Raw genomic sequence first — 24960 nt, 5'->3', positions numbered from 1 at the left:
GGGTGAACCAAAGGCTTACTGTCCCTTACTAAAAATGACTTCCACACTGAATAGTTACACCTGGCTATGTGCTTTCTAAGACCTTGATTTTTCGGTGTTACATTTTTAATTACAGTAATCATTTACAATTTATAATATACAATCATTTACAATTATAAGTACCTGCAATCTTAGTTTTGCAAGTTGAGTTTCTTGTAAGCCTTGTACCTCCATAGTAATTCCAACATGCTTGTATTATCCACCATCCTGTAGAGAATGAGAGCCATGGTCAGGTGTGGCAGCCCATGCGTGTCATCCTAGCACTTTGGGAGGGTGAGGCAGGCAGATCACAAAGTCGGAAGTTCAAGACCAGCCTGGCCAACATAGTGAAACCTCATCTCTACTAAAAGTACAAAAAAAAAAAAAAAAATTAGCCAGGCATGGCAGTGTGCGCCTATAATCCCAGCTAATCGGGAAGCTGAGGCCGGAGAGTTGCTTGAACCTGGGAAGCAGAGTTTTCAGTGAGTAAGCTGAGATCGCGCCATTGCACTCCAGCCTGGGCAACAGTGCAAGACTCTGTCTCAAAAAAAAAAAAAAAAAAAAAGAGAGAGAATGAGAGCCATGTACACAATGAATACAGGTCTCATGACAGAGGCTGTCCATAGCAGGACTGCTTGCAGGTGCAAGTTCATATGCACAAAGCATTCAGATTCTACCACTTTAGGATTTTATTTATCTCTAAGTCTCTGAATCAGAAAATTGCCCCAAGAATAGATACCCTCCTAGTGTGAACATAAATTTACATGTGACTCTCCTTCTTAAATAAGTACTCCCTAGATTGAATTACAATAACTTTATCCAATAAAAAGTCTGTATAATTAGTTCAAACTGTGAACACAGTGATGCAGTGGCATCTGCAATCTAAATCACTCCATAGAATGCTTTGTTAACTGTTCTCCCAAAAATAAATAATGAATGTCATTTCTAAATATGACAAATAGAATTAGGTTCTATGTATGCTGTATTGTATATTTTCAAAGCATCTTATTTTAATATCCAGAGAATGCCATGTAAAACCTTGAAAGTACTTATCCATGCCTAAAGAAAGACAATAAATATCCACTTTTTCCAAACTGAAATTTAATCATTCAGTCATGTTTGTGATTAAGAAATATAGAATAATCCAGGAGCTGTCTTAGAGACTTAGGGAGGCCCTTCTGGTGTTTAACTAGAATTTAACATGAAAGTTACATCCTATGACATGATGAAAACACAGTTCTGTGCATAAGATTATTACAAAGCAATGCTGACACCTACAGAGAATGTATGCAAATATCCAAGTTTAATTGGTATATGCTTTACTGACTGGTGTTAATACTTTAAATTACAACTACCTCTATATATAAAAACAAGACAAATTAAGTTTGATGTGGTACATTTAAAATGACATTTAATTTGTAATGAAAATACTCATTTTATTATCCTTTCAATAAACTTCACATTGTAACATTATTGTTTGACCGTCAATATTTTAATAGTCAAAGGTGGGGCCTACCTGAACAGCTCCATTGCTGTGGACCCATCTGCTGATGCAGACTGATGACATACGTAAAAGAGATAATGAGAAACAAATATGTTTTTTCCTTTCTCTCCTACATTTGTGTAGTATTTCTAGCAAAGGAGAGCTATCGTCTTGTCACTGGGAGAGCTAAGATAGAATGTTCCAGAATAAGTAACTGGAGGCCGAGGAGAAGCACAAACTACCCTTGTCCAATGTTTTCTCTACTGCCTCTTAATTCAGTATTGTAGTAGAACTAGTCTCCAGAAATTTAAGGCAGAGCATGAACTTGGTCCAAAGAATACTTTTTTGTGTGTAAGTAAAACTCACTACCCCTTTAATAAGTATTAACTAAAGGAAGGCAAAAATCATATCTTTTATTATTTATTGAGTGCCTCGTAATCACATGAAGAAATTAGGCTGTGACAATGATGAAAAATCAGAGTCCACAGATTGTAATTTAAAGCTGAATATGCTACCAGCAATTCAGTTAGAAAATATCCCACTTATTTGCAACAAAAATGCCTAAGAATAACTTTAATCAAGAAAGTTCATTGACTCTATGAAAAAAAGTATGAAATTTTGCTGAGAGACAATAAAGCTCACTTAAATGGATAAAATGGATAAAAGAAACATGTTCCTGAATAAAAATATGAGAATAGGGATGTTGATTATCTCCTAATTAACTGTAGTTTTATATAATTAAAAAAAAAAATCCATGGATGCTTCAATAGCTTAAACATGTTAGAAGTTCAGGGACAAAACAGCTAAATGCATTTTTAACAAGAAGATTAAAAAGAGAATAGTGCTAGCAAATAACTATATATCGAATAAAATGTATTTTCTATAATATATATGATATACCAGTGGTCCCCAACCTTTTTGGCACCAGAGATTGGTTTATTTTGCCACAGATGGTGTGGAGATGCTGGTTTCTGGATGAAACTGCTCCACCTAAGATCATCAGGCATTAGTTAGAGTCTCATAAGGAGTGTGCAACCCAGATTCCTCACATGCACAGTTCACAGTGGGGTTCTTATCCCTATACGAATCTAATACCCCTGCTGATTTGACAGGAGGAGCTCAGGCAATAATGCTCACTTGCTCTCCCCTCACCTCCTGCTGTGCAGCCGGGTTCCTAACAGGTCACAGACAGTTACTGGTTCACAGTCAGGGAATTGGGGACCCCATATATATATATATATATATATATATTTTTTTTTTTTTTTTCCGAGGTGGAGTCTTGCTCTGTCACCCAGGCTGCAGTGCAATGGTGTGATCTCAGCCCTCTGCCACTTCCATCGCCTGGGTTCAAGCAGTTCTCCTGCCTAAGCCTCCTGAGTAGCTGGGATTACAGGTGCTTGCCACCACGCCTGACTAATTTTTGTATTTTTAGTAGAGACGGGGTTTCACCATGTTGGCCAGGCTGATCTGGAACTCCTGACCTCAGGTGATCTGCCTGCCTTGGCCTCCCAAAGTGTTGGGATTACAGGCGTGAGTCACCACGCCTGGCCCTATATACCGTATTAAACATATATAATACGAAACCAAAATAATTAGAACAATGTAGATACAGAATTATATGGGCAGGTAATTCCAAAGAACAGGATCTATAGTTGAAAAGTAGACTGTAATGTCACAAACTGTAGTGAAAGGAAGAATATTTAATAAAAATGTGTTAGGAAAATTGATTTCCCAGTTTGTTAAATTAGGAAAAACATAGAGAATGCAGAAAGCAAAGTGCACATAATATTTAAACTTTAGCAATGAACAGATAATGAAGTAAAATGAAATCACAAAGTAAAGAGCAATTAAATTGAGATCACAAATGAAAATTTCTGCATGTCACAAATATATCACACAAATTAAAAATAAAATAACAAACATGTGGAAAATACTTGCAGTGATTATGTAAAAAGTACAGATCCTTAAGGAAAATCCAAAAAATTCAATTGAAAACTAGTCAAGGATTATAACAAAAGGTCATTTCCAGGAGAACTAATACAAATGTTCAATCAATAAAATAAAACATTGAGCGTGGTGGCGGGCACCGGTAATCCCAGCTACTTGGGAGGCTGAAGCAGGAGAATCGCTTGAAACCGGAAGGCAGAGGTTCCGTTGAGCCGAGATCGCGCCGCTGCACTCCTGGGCGAAAGAGTGAAACTCCGTCTCAAAAAAATAAAATAAAATAAATTTTTAAAATAAAAGAAAACATTGTTCAACATTACTGTTTTTCCCAATATACAGTTGTATTCCAGAAAACCTGTATCATTAGATTCGGCAAATATTCACTATATTGTCACAAGCCCATCGTTATTTGTTCTCATGGGCTGTAACTTCTCATTTTCTGTAATCTCAAATCCTCCTCTTTTAAATCACATAAAATATCTTGTCCTATATGGTGCCTTTTTCCAATCCCCACAGATAATTTGTTTTTTACAAAAATTTCTTGTTTCCTATTACCTTTTTAATTAGATTTACCTCATACCAGCCTGTATTTTGCTCATATGCTAAATGTTTTATTTGTTTCCTAATTGTAAGCCATTTTTAGCGAAATTGGAGACGTTTACATATCCCTGTCTTTAAAAGATCTGTCATGCCCAAAACAAAACACAACATAATGAAACAACAACAAAGCAAGACCAAAAGCAAGGGTGCTGACAGTTGGATTAATGTAAATAAAGACATTCACACATACAAATTCAGTTTTTTATGCTACTGCAGCAAAAAATCTGTTCCATTCACATGCCCATGGGGCTTCTGCAAAAGCTGGTTGTATTTTGACTACAAAGAATATGTAAATATATTCCAAACAGAAAAAAAAAAAATGTGCAAGATTACCTTATTTGATTACAACACAAAAATATAATAAAGTAAGAGTTAATAATGAATTGGTAAAGAAACCTTAAAATTTTAAACGCAGTACTTGGAAGTTAAAAAAATAAACTCTCTGGAAGATTAAAAAATAAGTATTCTTTTTTTTTTTTTTTTTGAGACGGAGTCTCGCGCTGTCACCCAGGCTGGAGTGCAGTGGCCGGATCTCAGCTCACTGCAAGCTCCGCCTCCCGGGTTCACGCCATTCTCCTGCCTCCGCCTCCCGAGTAGCTGGGACTACAGGCGTCCGCCACCTCGGCCGGACCTCGGCCGGCTAGTTTTTTGTATTTTTTAGTAGAGACGGGGTTTCACCGTGTTAACCAGGATGGTCTCGATCTCCTGACCTCGTGATCCGCCCGTCTCGGCCTCCCAAAGTGCTGGGATTACAGGCTTGAGCCACCGCGCCCGGCCTAAAAAATAAGTATTCTAAATAACTTTGGGTAAATAAAATAAAATTACGATAAAACTACATAGTAGCAAAGATCATTGCAATGAGAAAACTAAGTTTTAAACCTCATGAAGTACTGCCTGAACTTTTTCCTAAAAAATACTTCATGTGGACCGGGCGCGGTGGCTCATGCCTGTAATCCCAGCACTTTGGGAGGCCGGGGCGGGCAGATCAACAGGTCAGGAGTCTGAGACCAGCCTGACCAACATAGTGAAACCCCGTATCTACTAAAAAAAATACAAAAAAAAAAAAAAAAAAAAAAAAAAAAAAATTAGCTGGGCGTGGTGGCAGGCGCATATAGTCCCAGCAACTCGGGAGGCTGAGGCAGGACAATGGCTTGAACCCAGGAGGCGGAGCTTGTACTCCGCCTCAAAAAAACAAAAAAACAAAAAAACAAAAAAACAACAAAAAAAGCTTTATGTGGAAGATATAGTGGCTTAGCACACTCAATATCTATCAGCTTCCAATTAGGGGGATTTTTCTTAATGACAGAAACTAGAAAGCTAAAATCTACTTTTCCATGACTTTCTTGCACCTAAATTTTTAGGTGTGAAATTGATTTGGCTAACTGATGTGTTCTTATGAGTTCCAGAACAATACTGCCCAATTGAAATATAGTGTGAGCCACCTATGCAATTTTAAATCTTCTGGTGATCACATTACAAAAGGTAAAAAGAAAACAGACACAATTAATTTTAAGAATGCATTCTATTTTACCCAATATATTTAATATTGAATATGTTTCAAAATATTTTCATTTCATTATGTCAAGATTGAAAAATTGGGATATTTTACTTTCTGTCTTTCTTTTTCCCCATTATGTCTTTGAAATCTTGTGTGTATTTTAAACTTAGAGCATGTCTCCATTTGAATTAGTCATATTTCCAGTGCTCAGTAGCCACATGTGGTTAGTGGCTGCTGTGTTGGGCAGCAGAGGTCTAGAAGATGAAAGTCAAGGAGGCGTTTTCCTGGTGCTGAGGCAGTTTCTCAGGGTAGAAACTATTTCTGCAGCCGTACTCTAGAGATCCATCAGAGGAAGATGTGAAGGTAATAACAGCTTCCTGATTTTCTGCATCAAAGCTAAAGGGGTGTGTTCTTGAAGTCAGCCTTTCCAGTGATAGCTTAATTCTTCCTTCTCTGAATCTATCCAATGGGTACCTCCCTTTGCAGGCCAGATTTGTGATCTTATTCTGGGGTCATTCTTGAATCAGAATCAAGTCTATTTCTCCAGGCCTTCCAACATCTTCTTAAGCATACAATTCCATCACATTTCCTTCTGCTTAAAAGAGAAGTTTTTGCTTCCTGAAATTGAACTCCAAATGTATACTACATCATCATAAATCTGCTCATTCCTGAAGAAATGGAAATAAATGAACTGAAGACTTAAGATGTTAAAAAATTTCAATAAAATGAACATAAAATTAAAAAGAATTAAAGAAGAAATAGATAAATTAACTAGAAAAAGAACATTTTTGACTAGTTTAATAAAGTAAAATAGGAAATTTATAAAACTGGGAATGAAAAAGGCAAGAGATGTACAAAAACAGAGAAATGATAAAACACTGTACATGTAAGTATTTACAAATTTGAAAACATTGATAAAACGAATGAAATGGGTTCCATACTTTTCTAAGAAAAATAAAATTTTCAAATTTGATTGAAGACATGGGGAAAATCTGAACATCCATGAAAGAACCAAGCATCTCAGATGACAAAGCATCATCTTTCTAAAAAAGAACTTCCACTGGTGGAAAAATCACTCTTCTTAATCACTGTACAAAATGAAAAAATCTGAAAAAATTAAAAAATAGCTGAGATAAGAGTGTTTAAACTGTTTAGATTCCATATTGCTAGCCTTGACACTTAGTACACTTAGCACTCAGAAATATTTATCAAAGGTAGCAAATAAAACCAGAATTTTCAGTGACAAAAAGGATGATCCAAACAATGAAAAAAAAAGGCTGAACATTTTATTTTTCTCATAGCAGTTTAATACTTATGAGCAAACACTGTTTGACAGGCCAATAGAAGCAAAATATTTTCTCCAACTTACTGGCATTGTCAAATTGAGTGCAGCTTTCAATTTAGCTAATCAACAAAGTAGATGATGAAATTACTTAAGAAGGGAGATTGGATATCTGCATGTGATTTATGTAGTATAATGCTTACTAACTATTCTTTAATTATGAAGGAAGTGATACAGAGAGTCTATTCTACCTAGTGTTGTGTTCATGAAAGAACGAATTAAAACAGACACAGAAAACATCAAAATTAAAACATACTGTTCCTTTTACTCTTCATTTTACGGTGATGAAGCCATTTTAGATTTCCATGGCACTCAAATAATCAGCTACTAGGTGACTATTTCTATGTTATAAAAGTGTACTTTCCTTTAGGTCAGAAACCATGTCCTTATTATTTTATTGCTTGGAGTACATAACAAAGTGCTGGTTGACTTGAGTTGGAAATAAAATAAACCTGAATTTACTTCACAGTATTGGTTTACTTTATGGGTCAGGTTCTTCATAGAGCAGTAAAATAACTACAGGAACAAATTATGCCATATAATCTTTGAATAGCATTAAACCTGCTATCAATTTCTCTCTGCATAATAGAGAGCTTGCAAGTGACCAATTCTGTTTCAGGCATAAGATGACTTAATAAACATGAGACATAGAGAATACAATGCCATTGCTCAGTTGTCCCTCATCAATTATATAAAAGAAAATATCTTTGTCCATCTCCTTTTATATGTGGAGACATAGCTTAGTAATGCTGCTCCCTATGGCAGGCTGCAATGAGTCTCAAAGTTTCGAATATTCACGTACATTATAAAGAACTTGTGATGAATGAAGACTCAGTCGTCTAGCTCAGATCGTGACTCATAAACTTAAAGGAAAAAATGAAGTCTAAAACCAAAGAAAATGAAAATAGCTAAGATTTTTATTGGCTACCTGCCACTCTTGCAGATCTACAAGGTATTAACAGGATTTCAATCATTTTAGAAATGAGGGAGTTGAACAAGATCATTTTAATTGCTATGATTCCGATGATCCATGCTAAAAAAGTATTAAAAGGGTCAAATAATGAATGTTTTTACATTTAACATAACTTTTGATTCTATGTCCCCTCATTACATACATTGTGTTTAGTTGAATTATATTGGGTGATTCACTGAAATTACTTTTCAAAATTACTAATTACAAAATTGGAAACTAGCTCAGTACTGCCAAATGTTATAAAGAAAACAAATGCAAATCTCTACTGTTTCTTACAATATTCTTATTTAGTTTAAAACGAATTTTAAAAAATTTTAGGTTGCTAGATCGAAAAGAATATCTCTAGAACTATTTAGACTAGATTCCTTACCAAAAAAAAAAAAAAAAAAAGAAAGGAAAGAAGGGAGGGAGGGAAGGAAGGAGAAAGGGAGGAAAGAAGAAAGACAATCAAAGCAGGCAAGTCATAATATGGCCAAATTTAATCAATAAATTTTGTATTCTATTGATTGACTAAATGATAAAATATTTTGTCATTAAGTTAGTAGAGTTTATCTAATAGAATCTTTAGGAATTAATGAAATCCCCATGCTCAAATCTCCCATACTGAAATCTAAGAAAAATTACTTTTCCAGTAATAACTACATACCTACATACATATACATATCTATTTTTACTTAGTTATGTAATTATGTCAGAACATTATAAATATATTGTGTCATATGTGTATGTGAGTATAAAATATTACTGCTGTGTATAAATATCTATAGGCATGCTTCCCAAAAAGTGATCACTGGAACAGAAATTTTAAGAGATTGTCAAAAAGTTTGAGATTCAATTCAATTAAATAAATTTAATATATATAACACATATTAAATATAAAATACATATCTTATACATATTAAATATATATTGTATATCTTATGTATATTAAATATATATATCTTACAAATTTCCAGTACAAGGTTTATTTGATTAAGAAATCTTACCTTTTTTCTGGAAAAATCTTTGTACTCATGGTTTTGGAACACTGTTAAATGTGATAGCACTAAAGAATAGGTATGAAGTGTTCCAGTTTTTCTAAATGAAGATAACATTTATAATTTCCATAGCAACTGTGGTTCGGAAACATTGAAAAACTATTTTTAAGTGTTTAAGTGTAAAATCCATTTTCAATGAGTATTATTTATACCAAATGTCCTGGTGCACAATGCATTAATATGTTCACTGTTAACAACAAAAGAAGTGAAAATGCAGAAAGTTGAAAGTCTAGGTAAATTTGGGGAAAAATATATGATTAGTATCCAAGGTATATTTTCCACATTTACCTTACAGATTAAGTGAGGCTAAAATAAGGCAGAAAAGGATGAACAGAATTTAGAGAACATCAAAGAAGGCAGAAAGATATTTACTGCTGCTTCTTTCATTCTCCCTCATTCTCCTTAGTCTCTATTTAGGTCCAAGTCATGTAGCACCTGCTATATAAATCCTTCCCTCATTTCCTAAAGTGAAAATGATCTATCTTTCCTTCCTTCCTTCCTTCCTTCCTTCCTTCCTTCCTTCCTTCCTTCCTTCCTTCCTTCCTTCCTTCCTTCCTTCCTTCCTTCCTTCCTTCCTCCCTCTCTCTCTCTCTCTCTCTCTCTCTTTTTTTTTGAGGCAGAGTTTCACTCTTGTCACCCAGGCTGCAGTGACATGGCACAATCTTGGCTCACCGCAACCTCCTCTTCCCGGGTTCAAGTGATTCTCCTGCCTCAGCCTCCCAAGTAACTGGGATTACAGGCGTGAGCCACCATGCCCGGCCGACAATGATCTTTCTCATAGAACATATAGAGTTCTTCATTTGTTCCTCGTGTCAGGTATTTACCACATTCTGTGAAGTTATATCTGTCATCTGCCCATTAGATTGTATGTTCAGTTTGGGTGGTGGTCTTGTGTCATTCATCTTTCTGTGCCTATATTTTATTGTTAATAAATACACATTGCCTTTAAGCAACTAGGCATCTTTATAAAAGTTATAGCTATTGCAAGGAAACTTTTCAGAATGAGCAGTGTGCCAGGTACTATGCTATACATGCTTTGGGAGGTAAAGTCAGAACTTGTCTCATTTAACCTTATGTACTTATTTTATGTCGAAATCCACTTGTTTTATATCTTATTTTCAGTGAATAATACTATGCTTTTAGGATTAATCAAAAATATAGTATAATTGAGTCATTCTAAAATTTGAGCATATAATTTGTAAAAATGCTGAAAAACATATGTGTGTTAACAGTTTACTTTCACTTATTTGTAATATATAGTTGAGACACTTTTTTTTTACCCTTGAGACTCATCTCATATTTTCATTGGACTTTTCACCCTTTCTTATTTTTACTAACTTTAGAGTAGTAATTGAAAGTACTGAAATAATAATTGAAGGTACTGAAATAGTAATTGAAGGACTGAAATAAAATTTCTAGAGATTTTGAATAAAAAATTTAAAGGTATTTAAGAAAATAGTTTCACCCTCTCAAACCCGAAAAAAACGCTGTGATCTGAAAAATGCAGAAGTATTGTATGAGCCTAGCTGAGGGGTTTTTCTTTCTCTGCAGCTCCTATAGAAACTCAGACTGGGCAAGGAAATTTATGTTGGCTGACAACTTCTGGTTCTCACTAGAGGTCGCAGGATGTCAAAAAACTGACCAGCCAACAAGGACACAGCTGCCAACCTTAGTCTACATAAAGCATCCTTTTTGTACCTCTGGGTAATGCCTCGACAGCGTGCCAATTAGAACACCATATTCTAAAACACATTAGGGCCAATTAGTGTCCTGACTCCTGAAAGGTTTCTTTGAAATTCAGAGTTTCAGTGCCATGCAGCCTTTGAAGGCCTAGTAGAAAAACAGGATCTGAAGGATTGTTATAACATTCTCCAGAGCAAATGCTTCAATCTAGTTAAGGTTATCTGATGACTTAATTATTATCATGTTCTCTCCCTTTTTAGGGAGTGTTAGAGACATTTAATTAGTATCACTATCAATGGTATAAGTTCAACACTTACAAAATCAATAAATACTTCTTTGAGCGTTCTAATCATTTTGTTTGAAGAAGAGATAATATTGTCCTGTCCTTCACACACTTAGGTTCCATATACAAATATTAGTATTCCTTTGGTAATCTTAATTTTCAAGATTCATTTTAGACAGTACTTTCAATATTCAAACTTTAATGTGGAGCTCATACTTTTAGTTTTTTGCTCATCATATTAATTAGAACATTAATGAAATATTGCTTAAAACACATAAAAAACCCCCTCACAATTGTGATATAGAAGCATAAATTATAAATATGGAAGTTGAAATGATAAATTATAAAAGTACAAAGTAATTTTCAACAGAGAAATCACTTTGAAAACTTACCCTGAGTGACATAGTTAAATAATTAATCTTATGAAAATGTATATTATAAAAATTGAGGAAAAAACAGATTTTAACCTCTGATAGAAATTCAAAAGCCATAGGGAATCTTATAGTTCCAAAATATAACCATTACTTTAGCCTATAGTGCTTGATATTTGAAAGAAGAAGTAACTAATTTTGCAATAAAATAAATTCTATTTCACTAAATTAAAGCGTATCATCCCATTGTTCACTTTGATGTGCATTATTTTGGGAAACTATTTATTAACAATGAGTCAGATACTCATTAGATAGGAGCAATTTTAATTTAATTTAATTTAATTTAATTGGGGTGTTGGAAGAATCGAAGTTAGAGACTGATCTACTGTGTCATGCTTTTTATATAGTTAAGATCATTAACAGATATGTTTGCCAATTTTATGAAGTGCTTCTTATTTCATGATAATTTTATTTATTTTGCTGGGCATGTCCTGTGAAAGGAATCACTTAGTTACTACATTAGAATAAAAATGGTTAATAAAAGATCGCACTACATATTGAATTAATTGCTCTAATAATTGCTTTCCTGTTTTACTAGTAATTAGGAGCAAACAGCTTCAGGTTCTCTGCATGTGGTCTCATGGTTTTAAAAGAGTAAGCCATAAACTTTGCACTGATTTTATAGTCAAACGCATGACAATTTCCATTTCTCATAGCAATTATTACTATAGAGCAAGAAAACAAAGGAGAACCAACTAATTTTTACAGGTTTTCTAGAAATGTTTCAATCTAATTCTTTGAAATGATTAAAGTGTTTTATTTTTAAATGAGAGCTGTAGTAAAAAATTATTCTAGCAAAGCATTTAATTACTTTTAATGTTGATGTTGGAGACAAATGAATGAGCAGACTTTTAAAATTTCTTCTAAAGAGCAGTGTGCAAGAGAAGAAAAGATAGCAACGCTCTGCTTTTATGTTACAAGCAGAATACTTAATAGTGAGGTGTGAGATATGAGGCTCAGACTCACAGATGAACTGTGACCTCAACTCACAAGTGGTGGTGTTTTTAGAGGAGTGGTAATAATTTACAAAGCACCGGTATAACCTTCTGTCGAATACACGCGAACTAAAGTAGAAAGCTGAGGAAATTATTCAGATATGTCAGCACTTTCTTGCTAGGAAAAATTAAAACACCACACCCGTTTTCATCTGAAATAGCTAGATAATTGAGGATCAAAACCTTGTCTGAGTAATTAGCTCTTGATAACCCAGTCTCCCGTGTGCCCTGGCAAAAGCGCTGTGGATGTGCTAGTGATCTACTGACTTGTGAGACAGTAGGAATCCACTGTTAAGATGGTTGACATCCCTGCCCCAACTGCGCTCCTCTCTGTTTGCAAGATCTCTTTCTTTCTCTTTCTCCCTTTTTTTTTTTTTTTTTTTTTTGGTTGTCAGACCCAGAGTAAATATGAATGAACTCTTTCCCCAAGAGGTGAGGGAGAAGAGAATTATGACGGAAATTGTTCGCTCTGAGTTGTAGCCACTTCAGTGTCTCAGGCTTTTAGAGTTGGTGTCGTGAGCCTAGAGAAAACCATCTTCACCTATTTTAGGGACCATTAGTTAATGTCGTTAAAGTGCTTTGAAGATGAAAAACAATAAATATATAAATAAACACACTTCAGATGTTTCATATTGATTGGAGTGGAGTGGTTTTATAGTGCAAAACTATTGCTTTAGTGGTTGGAAAAGCCACCCAAAGTGAGTTATAATGCTGGAAGATGAAGGCCAAGGTCATTAATTATTGCCACCTGAAAGCCCGGTGCAGCTTACAAAATAAATTTTGCTGGGTCCCGGAACTAAGCGCAGAGTATAATGGGGAGTTCAGAAATACAGAAAAACTAGTGTTCAAGTGCAGCTGCATATTATGAATAGAGTTAAATAAGTTATAAAATAACTTAGTGATTTTACAATGCATCATAAAAAATGAAATCACACCAAGTTTTAAATTTATGCCAATTACCCAACAACGCATTCAAGAGGTCAGTAAACAATATCAGCCTTTTCAGTTTAACTTATTTCAGCACACTGTGTTTTACTGATTATTAAGATGTTTGTTCTCGTAGATCCAGAACAAAATCTACTTTATCAACTTATTTTCACAAGGTTTATTTTGTGAAGGTGAATTAATAAAGTTAGCATAGGGTATTACTATTATCTGGACATTTAGTTATTTATGGGTGGGAATGGAAAGGACAGATGGAATCCTCAAGTGAGTGAGTCCTGTTAGAAATTTAAAACTTCTACTTTCTTTACTGCTTTCTTCATCATCTTTCATTACCTGCCAAGGAAAAATCTTGCTTTTCTCAACTGTTTCGTAAATACTTATCACAAATTTCCTTTCAGATTGGATTGCTGGTGCTCTAGAATTCCTTGTCAGTGGGCAGAAGAAGAGGTGAGGACTTCATAGCTACAGGGTCCTGTCATGTGCCAGGCTGCATGCGAAGTGATTTAAATACTTGATGTGTTTGCGTTGCAAAATAACCATATGAGATAAGCATTTTATTTTAAAGGTGAGGAAAATTGAGCTAAGAAAGGATAAGCATCCAAGGATATCTAACAAGGAGAGCAACAAGGACTTAAACATGTTTTCCCATCCCAAACCCTGCTTTTATACTGAATGTATAGATTTTTAAAATTAATTTTCACTGGTATTCTAGTGTTCAATGTTTCCAGTGATGGAATCTTTTAGAATACTACTTAGATTATGAAATCTAGATAATTTTATTTTTGTCCATACAAAATTGTTTTGCATCTTGCACATACAAAGTATTTTGTGGGATTTATTTATGGAAAAGATGTGGCTCCTATCCTCTATGAGATGGACAACTTGAATGCAAGGCAGAGTAGAGGGACTTCCTTGGAGACTATCATCTGTGGAGTCAGGAAGGACAATGTAGCCAGGCTGGAAGGAAGAATGGGCTTTAGCTGGGGATGGAGGTCATTGGCCACTGTCAGGCATAGAGTTCTCCATTGCCCAGCACCTGTTTAGCAGGATTAGTAGAACCACAGGCTCCCAAAGAGTGGCCAGCCAAAGGAGCCAGTGGAGGGTCGGGGTTATAAGGTGACCATACTATGTCCATGAATCACTCACTCATTTCAACTCCCATTCCCCATCTTCAAAATAGCTTAAGACCCTAAAACCTTTGGCAAGTGATTGACCTGGATAATGTGCCTTAAGGAGTTGAGTGCATTCCTTTCTTCCAAGAAGCTGATAATACTCCGTTATTATAGTTTTAAAACTAAATTATTCTCATTGCGTTGAAAGTATATAATACGATCCATCAAAGGTTTCAGAGTCTATTTTTTAATCACCTATGAAGCAAATAAAATAAAATACAAACTTCATTTTATAGGGAAACCACTTAGGAAATCTTGGGAGACATATTTTATGTTCATAATATAAAAATATGAAAACAGTACTATATTAGCTAAATAAAGAGGACAGAAAATGGCCAGATGAGAGGCATTCTAATGTCAGTCACTATATCATTGGGGAATTTATAAAGAACACCATTAATGTTTATTTCAGATTGAGGGATTTTGTATTATTGATGGATTTTTTCAAAGAAAATTGTCCTAGTTTTATTTAATCTGTAGCCAGATTTGCGTGTGTGTGTGTGTGTGTGTGTGTGTGTGTGTGTATGCTGAATTTCTTGCCTGCCAGTGAAAAAACTATGTATAGGTTTTGCCCGATCACTAGAAAAATACCAATTAATAATAATAACCAACTTTTTTTTAATGTTCCTAGCTTACATCTGCTAGGGAGTACATTACATCCCTAATTTTTTCTAATTCTCAGTTTAACCCTATTAGGTATTTCATTTCTGTTTCAAAAACAGGGAGAGTGTAGCTAGGGAAGTAACTTGCTTAAGGCAAGATAGCTACTAAATGGGAAATTTCCATATTAAGTCTGTGTTTTCTGCGGCTGAATTCTGTGCTCTTAACCGATTTGTTCGTAGCTTCTCTCCAGTATCACTTTGAGTAAATTATTCTGCGTTAGGTCAAGTGAAGAAAGAGAAGCCTCTTTTCAAATAACATAGTTAGAGGGACTGGAAATAATTTGATGTTTTAGAATTCACTTAAAATGATAATAATAATAAACAATTACCAAAAGTTCTCACGTACTACGAACTAGTATACATATAGTTTCTATATACAAGGACTATAAAACATATCACATATATTAATTCACTTATTCCTTGTAACAACTCTATGAAATATCACTATCCCTAAAATTATCTCTTTTTTATGAATGAGAAAACTGAGGACACTTGAGGTTACAAAAGCAGGTCCAAAGTCACCAAGCTAGGAAGTAGAGAGCTGGAAATTGCACTGAGGGACTGTTTTCAAGCTCCATACTCTTGTGACTCCTTAACTAGGTGTTCAGGGGACAACAGTGAGGATTCAGTAAAGGAGCAGAAGTTACATAATTGGAAACCTACTAGTGGACTCAAGCCTTTGAGTGCCATTAGGTTGGAAATGGGAAGACCTCCTTCCTATTCCATTCCATTGCCCCCATTTCACTTTGGCCAAGCCGTTGCCCAAAGGAAGAATGCAATTATTTCCGGATGTCATTAAGCAATTATATATGTTTTTTGAATACACAAGTCAGTGGATATTCTGAAGAGTGATACAGCAAGTAATGCCTAAAACAGCAAACAAATCCGAAGTGCCAACAATAAATACATGCAGCTTCCCCGTCTAGACTCAGACCTTTTGTATTGAAGGACTGGAAGTGAAAATGAGTGATAAACAGGTACGAGAAGGAAGCAACTGTGGGACAGGTGTGATGGAAGAGGCAAATGGCAGGAACCTGCAGGCAGTGTGGTGTAGCAGAGGACAGGAGCCGAACTAGGTCAGTGTTTATCAAACATTAGTCAACCTTCACCTGCTACCTTCATTACTGGCTTAATTTCACGAAGCCAGTGCCTTGTTTTTAAGCTTAAGCATGATTGTAAGAACTATATATGCAATGACAAATTTAGTAACTATTTTTTTCTGATATACATACACATCCATACGTAGTTTATTACTATAGTACCTAAAATGACTTCATGTACTCTCAGCAGTTTAAGTACCATTTTGGGGCACTGAACTCTAGAATTAGGAGATGCCATGTAGAACTGAAGGAAAGCTCATGAAATAAAGCCATATGTATCCAGTAGAGAGTCACATCAGAATGGGGTGAAAATAAGAGTTGAATGGTCTGGAGTAGCTAAAAGCCATAAAAACAAAGGGCATCTCTGTCCCCCACAGCGAGGGCCAGCGAGGGTATGGTAGAAAGACTAGTACAGTAAACTACTGAAGAATAACCAGAGATTCAGTTTAGGGGCCCCAACTCAGATTAGAATCTGGAATCCATTGCAGAAGGAAAGCTCCCTTTATCCCCCAGGGGAGGTGTATGCCTTTTTCTTAACGAAACCTTCTTCCACACTTTTGTGAATGAAGCAAATATGGCCCTCTGCTTACTTTTTTCATTCTTTCTCAGATACTTTATTTGTTCTTTCGGAAATAGCAATACGGGCAGATTTTGATTACTATAGGGTCATCCTAATTCTGAAGAGTTGGGAGCATTCATCAGTGGTGATACATATATTATTTATATATATATATATATGCAATATAAACATTATATAGTGCAAGATTTAAAAAAAGAAAATGTGGAAATCAAAGTCCATCAAGACTCTAAGATCATCTCTTCACTTAAAAGTATTTGACTGAGTTGCATATAGGTTCAGAATAACAGTAGCATTAACACAAAGAAGGACTTTTTAAAAGTTTAAAGTAGTATGAAATTGCCAATATTTGCTGTTTTTGAGAAGGCAATCGATATACATGCTATTTGCTTAACAAGTTAATGGTTTTTAGGTCAGAGGAGGGAGTGAGACCAGAGGGAAGAGGAAAACTCACATTTTATTTCATATATGTCTGATTTTTTTTCACAAGGGACAAAAGGGAAATATATTCATTCATGTATTATTTGGTTTTATAACACAAAATGATCACATCTAGCTTTGCACAAATCTAGCTTAGAAAGTATACATATCTAATTGATATTTTCTACAAGGGAAATTTACTTTAATTGGTATTTCCAATGTGACATACCAATTGGCATAGAGCTTGCGTTTTGCAGCACTCTTGAGCGGCTTCATTCCCTGTTATTGCTGAGAGTGATGGGTGGCACTCTGTTGCAGGTGGCAATGTTGATCAACAGCGCTTGCCAGCTAGAAGCCAGGGCAACATCAGCACGTGTCTTACTAAGGAAATCAGTTTCTCCTTTTTGTCTTCCTGAGGAGACTGAATTCACCTACTATGTGTCTGCAGCTATACTATGACAGAGCAATCAATCAACTCCTTGCTCACATACATATTCTTGCAAATTTATGTTTCTTTCATGGACAAGGAAAATCTATTTTTAGTTTGTAATCGTAACAACTGCAGAGACAAAATTAGTTTAAAAAATGAATTTTCTTATTACAAACCTAGAGTTAGATGTAATATTTAAAAATAAATCAGGGATTAAGCCTAGGTATTGTGATGTAGGTATTCTCTGCAAGTATATTAGCTGTAAAGAAACATTCCTGTATTTTGACTTGAGGTTCTACTATGATAATCATTCTAACTCTCTGGACTACAAATTTATAAAATTATAAAACCAAGTAATGAAACACATGTAAAAAGTAATAGGTGTTATTATACATAATGAGGCCATTATCCCTATACAGTACTTTTTTTCCCCAGAACAAATGTATAAAGCATATTTATTCCTGCAAAGTAAGCAATGTTTAGGCAAACTGTAGGTAAAACCTTTTGCAAATTTACACATGATCAAGTAGTCTAAGGAGATGTTTGCAGGCATTTAGAGTAACAAGGGACATTTTTAAGGTTTTGGGGTAGGGAATGGGGACACTGTCAGCAGCTCAAGAGCAGGAATCCTCCAGATGACATTTGCATTCTCTGGGCTTTCAGATGGGCTAAGCAGGATTCATTCTTGTTGAGCTCTGCACTAGGGCAACACTATTATTAATTATGCAAACTTTTTTTTTGGATGGATAAGAGAATTTGAGAATGACTCAGCAAGAGATTTCAAAATCAAACGCCTCTACCTGCTGATTGAACATGTTCTTTTAAAAATCTGGGCATTAGGAGTTTAAGATCTATGGAAGGGAAGCTCCATTATTGCAGTGACCTCTGAGAAAGACCCAGTTTTGTAAAGAACATTTGGTCAGTTCAGTTCCACCTAGCCTTGCTATACTTTAAGTTGAAAATAGTTGGTGCTTTTTCAAGATTGGCTTCTTACTTTTCTCTAACAAACATGAATAAAACCTAGTAAAATCTCCAAACCAAAGATGACTTTATCATCAAAGGGGTGTGTGTGTGTGTGTGTGTGTGTGTGTGTGTTGTGTGTTTACCTTCATACATTTCCCCAGATGATAACTTGGATCCGGGGAACACTAGTTAAATAAGATGTAAGGCTTTTTTTTTTTTTTTTTTTTTTTTTTTTTTTTTTAACAAGTCCTTGCTAAAGTGACAGTTAAAGATTTAGTTGGAAAAGCAAAGCTCCCAATCACTAGTCCCTTCGAAGCTTGTTGGGGGAGAAGTCATCTCACCTATTTTGGAAACTACTTGCAGATGTGGGGAAACCTCGGAATTGCTCACAACAGGGGTTTTGCAGAGATTTCCTCTGATTTTTTTCCTCCCCAATTTCCCACAACCTGTGTTTGTCTTGAGTCTGCTCGGCTGACATGTGGTTTACCTCGCTGACCCTCCTGCCAGGTTTTACACCCTCTCCTCTGAAGAAGTAAAACATTACTGAAGCCGAAGGATACAGAGCAACTCTGCTCACGGGCGCCAGAACTGTCACAGAAAATTTGCTTCCCGAGTATTCCATCCAACTTCCCTTCCTGCGCCCACGTGAGCCATAGCGCCAGCCCATCGGCAAGGTCTCAGCGTTTCCTGCTGCTGCAATCTGTAACTCGATTTTGGATTTTTTTTTTTTTAATTGCAGTTCTGAGGATCTTAGTTCTTAGCAAAACTTTGTTGGTTAGGAGACTTTTACAGTAGTCTGTTTATTTTCTTACCAAAATCGTGAAGACTTGCACACTTTTCCTCCATTCCTGCCCTGCTCTAAGGTTAAACAGCAGCAAAGGAAAGAAATACACACTCGCTGTTTATTTGGGGGGAGGGGAAATATGGATTTGCAGCTAAGTTATCACGATCCTTCGCTCCACCCCCGGTCTGGCACTTTCAACTGACACGTACATCATCTATTAATTGTTGTTTACCGACTCAGATACAAAATATATTCATTTTTATCTTTGGTAAAATATAAATGGAATTGTCAGCGCGCTCCTGTCTGTTTGTTTGTCTAAGGCTATCAAAAGAAGTCAAGAGAGGAGGCTGTGGCCCGGATCCTGACCCTGATTGTATGAATAAGTAAGCAGGATGCAAGTGATTGGGTTAGATGGTGCGAATATTTTTTTTTTTTTTTCAAGTTAGGAAGAGGGTAAAAAGACAGGCTGGCGGGGGGAAGGCAAACAGTGCATCCCCAAATCCTCACACTTTTGCTCTCTTGCAGTCAGTTGCTTTGCTGGCTTCTGCAGGCTTTTAAGGTCTCGCGGCGTAGAAATGCCTGGCCCCCACCCCCTTCCTCGGTCTCCCCTTTCAATTCAGATGTGCTGATGTGCAGACCGGATTCATCTTCTCGGAGCGGCGGCGGCGGCTTTGGGCTCAGGCGGCGGCGGCTCGCGCTCGGCCGCGGAGTCCTGGCAGCAGCGGGGACGCGGCGCGGGAGCCCGAGCACTGGTGGCAGCTGAACCCGCGGGGCGCCGCTGGCCGAGCCGCGGCCGCGGGAAGTTCGGCAGCCAGAAGAACGATCTGGCAGGCTACGAGCGCCCGCGCCGCCAGAGCCGAGTTTGCCTGCGCCCTCCCCGCCTCCGAATGCCGAGTTCCTTACCTGCCCTCCGCCCACCCGCGGGCCCCTAGCCAACTTCTCCCTGCGACTGGGGGTAACAGGCAGTGCTTGCCCTCTCTACCGTCCCGGCGGCATCCACATGTCTCCGGACACCTGAGCACCGCGGTCCCGCCGAGGAGCCTCCCGGTGGGGAGAAGAGCACCGGTGCCCCTAGCCCCGCACATCAGCGCGGACCGCGGCTGCCTAACCTCCGGGTCCCGTCCCCTCCTTTTCCTCCGGGGGAGGAGGATGGGGTTGGAAAAGCTTTCCCTGAGGATGCTCGTGTGGCTGGTGGCCTCGGGGATTGTTTTCTACGGGGAGCTATGGGTCTGCGCTGGCCTCGATTATGATTACACTTTTGATGGGAACGAAGAGGATAAAACAGAGACTATAGATTACAAGGACCCGTGTAAAGCCGGTAAGTGGCTCTCCAGGTTGGGACAGTGGCTCTCCAGGTTGGGACCGTGGCGCGCCGGGGGCCGCTGCGCTGGGTTTCCGATGGGTGGCGGTGGGAGCTCACCTGTTTCCTTCCCTCCCGCGTCAGCCCCTCCGCCGCCCCTCCTTCTCTCCCCCTCCTTTCTCTTCCCTTCCCCACCCGCGAGTGGCAGCCGCTGCGGCCCCAGTTAACGAGAGTTCTATGCTAGTGGGATCCGCTGCCAAGCTCCCATCTCCCAGTTTGGGAATAACGTCCTGGAGTTTCTGATCCCTCTCTCCTCCCCCACCGAAATGAAACAAGTCGTAAATATAGCTGGCTGCTGTAGGTTTTAAATTCCAACACTCAGCGGGCTTTATGCATCTGGAAGGGACACCGCCTTCTTCCCCCCGCCCCCCACCAGGGCGCGGTTTCCCAGCGCTCGTTCGAGGCCGAGTGGGCAGGGTTCCCCAAAAGATACTGGAGGATGGCATTGCTACCTCCAGACACCTTGGCTCCCTCTTTTACCAGAAATTTCAAGTGTGGATTCCAGGCTAGAAGGGGATTGTGACAATCTCGGAATAACTCACTTCTAGACGGGATTCTGATGCATTTGCCCATTTAAAATAAACTGAAAAAAAATGTTTTTAAGTTGCTACCCCATTCAAACTTGTGTCTTCCTTCCTGCTGACACCCCAGGGAAATGCAGTCGGACCAGCACTGCCTGAAGCTCAGCTTCTCGCCTCGCAGGGTCCCTGAATGTCCCAGGTCCTTCCCCTCCCTTCTACGCCTCTGGCGCCGCTGCCAGCCTCTTTCGCGCGCGGGGCGGCGCTTCCCTCTCGCCGCCTAAGGTCGGAGACGCACGTGCCCGGGGCCGCTACCACGTGAGCGCAGCGCCTGGGGGCGCCCAGCACTGGCGGAGGCTCCTGTCCGGGCTCCGTGAACTCCTGGTTCCTTGCTGTATTGGGCTGTGGCTGAGGTGATCCGCGCTCAGTGTGGACGCACGAATAACTTCGTAAAGGTTGCACGGTGGTTGGGGCTAACCTAGTGGAGCGGTTTGTAAGCGGAAGGCACGTTGGGTTCCATCCCAAGAGGTGTGGGCTTTAGCGAAGCGTAGAGGAAGGGAGTGGACAAAGTCAAGTATACCTAGGGTTCTCCAGATTCCGTGCTCGGTGACTGGGTTTTCTTCCCTTCCATAACCAGATAAGCATTATTCATCCTCTCTTGGGCCTGGAGGAAGGAGAGGTGTACACAATGAAGAACAATGCTGGAAATTCCCTAGTTAATTTTTACCTTTGATGACACATTGTTCTGACAAAAAGGGTATGTGTGTTCTGTTCACATTATCATGTCTTTCTCGGTGCACCCTTAAGTGCAGATACTTATTCAAAACTCAGAGTAGCTTAGCAGGAGCCTGTCAGGCTGGAACGCAGAATTCTGATTTAATTCGTTTTTGCTGATAAGTTTCCTGCTGTCACTTTTAATAACTGTATCTATTTTCCCACTGAAAGTTTCTTGGGCCATCCCGGATGGTTTGGACAAGGAGATGCTGATTGCTGTGGTGGGTGACCAGTGGCTGGGCATTCCGAATCTGCTCTCTGCAACTCCTTAAATGTACTTTTTGCTAAGAAATTTCTTTTGAATAATGTTGTAACTTGCTGAAAATTGTGCGTTTTCTTGTTTATGGTAGGGTAGAGATGAAGTACATTATTTCAACAGATTGTGTAGGAAAACATCTACTTTGATACCTTGTTGTGTGAAAGATTCAAGCAGATAAGTATTTGCACCATGTGTATTGAAACACACCTCAGACATTAATGTTTAGTTTCTTTAGCAAATAAACATCTAGGTAAAAAACAAAACAAAACAAAACAAAACAAAAACTTTAATAGCATTTACTTTTTGTTTCCCCTTTGATGCTGGTTTATTTTTGAATAAAGCTGCTGAAAGTAAAGCAACAACAAAACCAACGTTGAATGGATTATTACCCTAATCTTATTTCTTCTCTGTTTTTGAGAAGAGGCATACCACTACACACCTGTGTGTGTGTTCACACGCATGCATGTGTGTGTGTAATGAGAGAGAAATAAGAATGGCTTAAGTGGAGGGCTAAGAAGTATGCACAGAATATGAGTCCCTTTTAAAATTACCACCCTGCTTTTGAATTTAGGCTTCAATTTACCGTCTTGGCTAAAGACGGGCAAAATTTTAGTGCCTCCTTTCTAGCACTGGGAAAGTCAAATCAAAGTTCCAATAACAGGAAAAAAAATGAAATAATACATTGAAATCCCAAGCAAGAGTCAAAAAAAAAAAAAAAAAAAAGAAAAAAAAAAAGGTCACTGAGATAAGGAAGATGGGGACAGCTCTGTGAAAGACAGCCATGCAAAAGCAAAAGAGAAGGTACTTTCCAGACACTTGGGGCACCTTTGATCTGCCCTTTCCAAATAACAGATTGGAGAGCGTGGCCCATGAAATAAAGGGGCCTGTCTGAGCTTCTCTAACAGGGTCTTCATATTCCTTAAAATACACAGTGGCTTGGTATCACAACGACAATCATGGCTTTGTGGTTTTAAAGCACTTTTGAGTGCTGGTGTTCACAACAGCTCAATATGGTAGAGTTTGTTACTCTTCCCATTTTACACGTAGGAAAACAGAGACCCAATGAGGTTACATGTCTTTGTTAGGATTACTCAGAACTCGATTCCAAGTTTCCTGGCTGCAAAGTCTGGCTGTATCTGACAATTACACTACATTCATTGTGGGCCTTTTGGAGGCTTTCATTGAGAAGATAATAGGAATTAGTCCAGGTTTACCAGGAATCCAGACTAACAGAGATGCGATTACTTGCATATCTGATATAGGTGAAGTGAGGAACATAGCTTCAGATTTTCGAAACTCAAATCCTTGAGGACAGAAATCAGAACTGGTTTTTAATGTTTATCACAGGAATGGATTACTGCTGTTAGGAATTTAATATGTTCTGAATACCTTCTTGATATCTATAGACTGGTTGATACTGCCATTTACAAACTTCTTTTCTAAACAAGATCAAATGTGTGTTACCCAATGAGATTTGCTTCTCAATTACAACTTTAAAAATTGTACTATCCTCAACACATTTGTGAAATAGAATGCAATTTGTTTACCTATCAGAACTCTGATTTCAAGTTCATGAAACTATAGGGTAGAAAGGAATCCTTGTCTTAATTTGATAGAATTTTTACTCAGAAAGACATTATAGGTATAAGTGATAGTAGGTAAATATACCCACACAACTGCGGATATATTTATGTAGCCAAATCCATTAGGATAAAATATAGGTATTTTATTTCTCTATATGAGTAGATATACACAAAGATACAGATAATTCAAAAGAATGTCTGGCTGTCTTTCATCAGTGCAGTACACAATCACCTGAATATGTAATCACATTGCTCTTACTCTCTAGGTAAGGAAAGTCCCAAGGGACATTGGGAAGCTGATGCTGCAGGCGCTCATTCCAGAGTAGAGACTGAGGTGTCCTGTTTCATTGTCGTACTATAGAAATAAGTGTTAATCTGAGTATTAATATCTGTGAAGAGCCTGGGCAAATTTAGTTTGTAAATTAATCTTCTGCCAAGTATGTGTACAGATTACATGGAAAAGCAGATACCTGATGAAGTAACTGTGTATTAGCACATACCCTTCCTTCTCTTCTCTCCTTCTCTTCTTCCCTCCCTTCCATTCCTTGCTTTTTTCCTCCCTCCCCTTCTTCCCCTTCTTCTTTCTTCCTTTCCATCTTTTTTTTTATGTATATTTAAGAGAATATTAGGAAAGCTCGGGCAACTGCAAATAGAATATCTAATAGGAGAAATTGAAGAAATTAATGTTTTGAATCTTGGGTAGAGGCATATAGAATTGGTGGAGTAAGATGTGTATGCAGAATGATATCCTTACTCTCTGTAGACATTTGTGAACACCTTGACAAAAGATTTTCTACCTAGAAGCTCCTGAGTAAATGACTCCTAATTTTGGAAAAAAACAAAAAACCCCAAGCATGATTAAAGGTCAGTGCCTTGCAAGGTGAAATTTGCCTGTAGAGGAGCATCTGCAAGCCTGTCTATATAGAAATAGGCTTTTGGTGTTTTAGAAAACTCTTTTTGCTTTTCTTTATAGTCGGTGCTCCAGCATCCTAGTATGCTAGGCCTTGTGATAATTTTCCTCAGTTTATAATTTCTAGGTTACATTGCCTCGTTCTTTTGGCCCTCAGTGTTGTACTTTCCAGCTGAACTGGCCATTTTCGAATTAGATGTCCTATTCCATATCTTT

At 37.8% G+C, this 24960-nt stretch overlaps 2 protein-coding genes across 4 annotated transcripts in view; both read left to right on the top strand.

Moving 5' to 3' along the window:
* The window catches only part of CPE (carboxypeptidase E), a 536015-nt gene that overhangs the window by 464351 nt on the left and 46704 nt on the right, over positions 1-24960 (top strand). The window lies entirely within an intron of this gene.
* Positions 19477-24960, top strand: part of TLL1 (tolloid like 1) — a 227574-nt gene continuing 222090 nt past the window's right edge. Inside the window, exon 1 of one of the 3 annotated variants that reach the window (XM_050791805.1) lies at positions 19477-20658. In XM_050791805.1, coding sequence (XP_050647762.1) covers positions 20490-20658 — 169 coding nt within the window. In that variant the 5' untranslated portion in view covers positions 19477-20489. The remainder of the gene's footprint in view (positions 20659-24960) is intronic. The other 2 variants (XM_050791802.1, XM_050791804.1) reach the window with 2 other exon arrangements.

This window comes from Macaca thibetana, chromosome 5 (genome assembly GCF_024542745.1).
Source record: "Macaca thibetana thibetana isolate TM-01 chromosome 5, ASM2454274v1, whole genome shotgun sequence".
Classification (NCBI taxonomy): Eukaryota; Metazoa; Chordata; class Mammalia; order Primates; family Cercopithecidae; genus Macaca; species Macaca thibetana.
The sequence above is the reverse complement of the archived record's forward strand: the minus strand, read 5'-3'. Positions and strand labels throughout refer to the sequence as shown.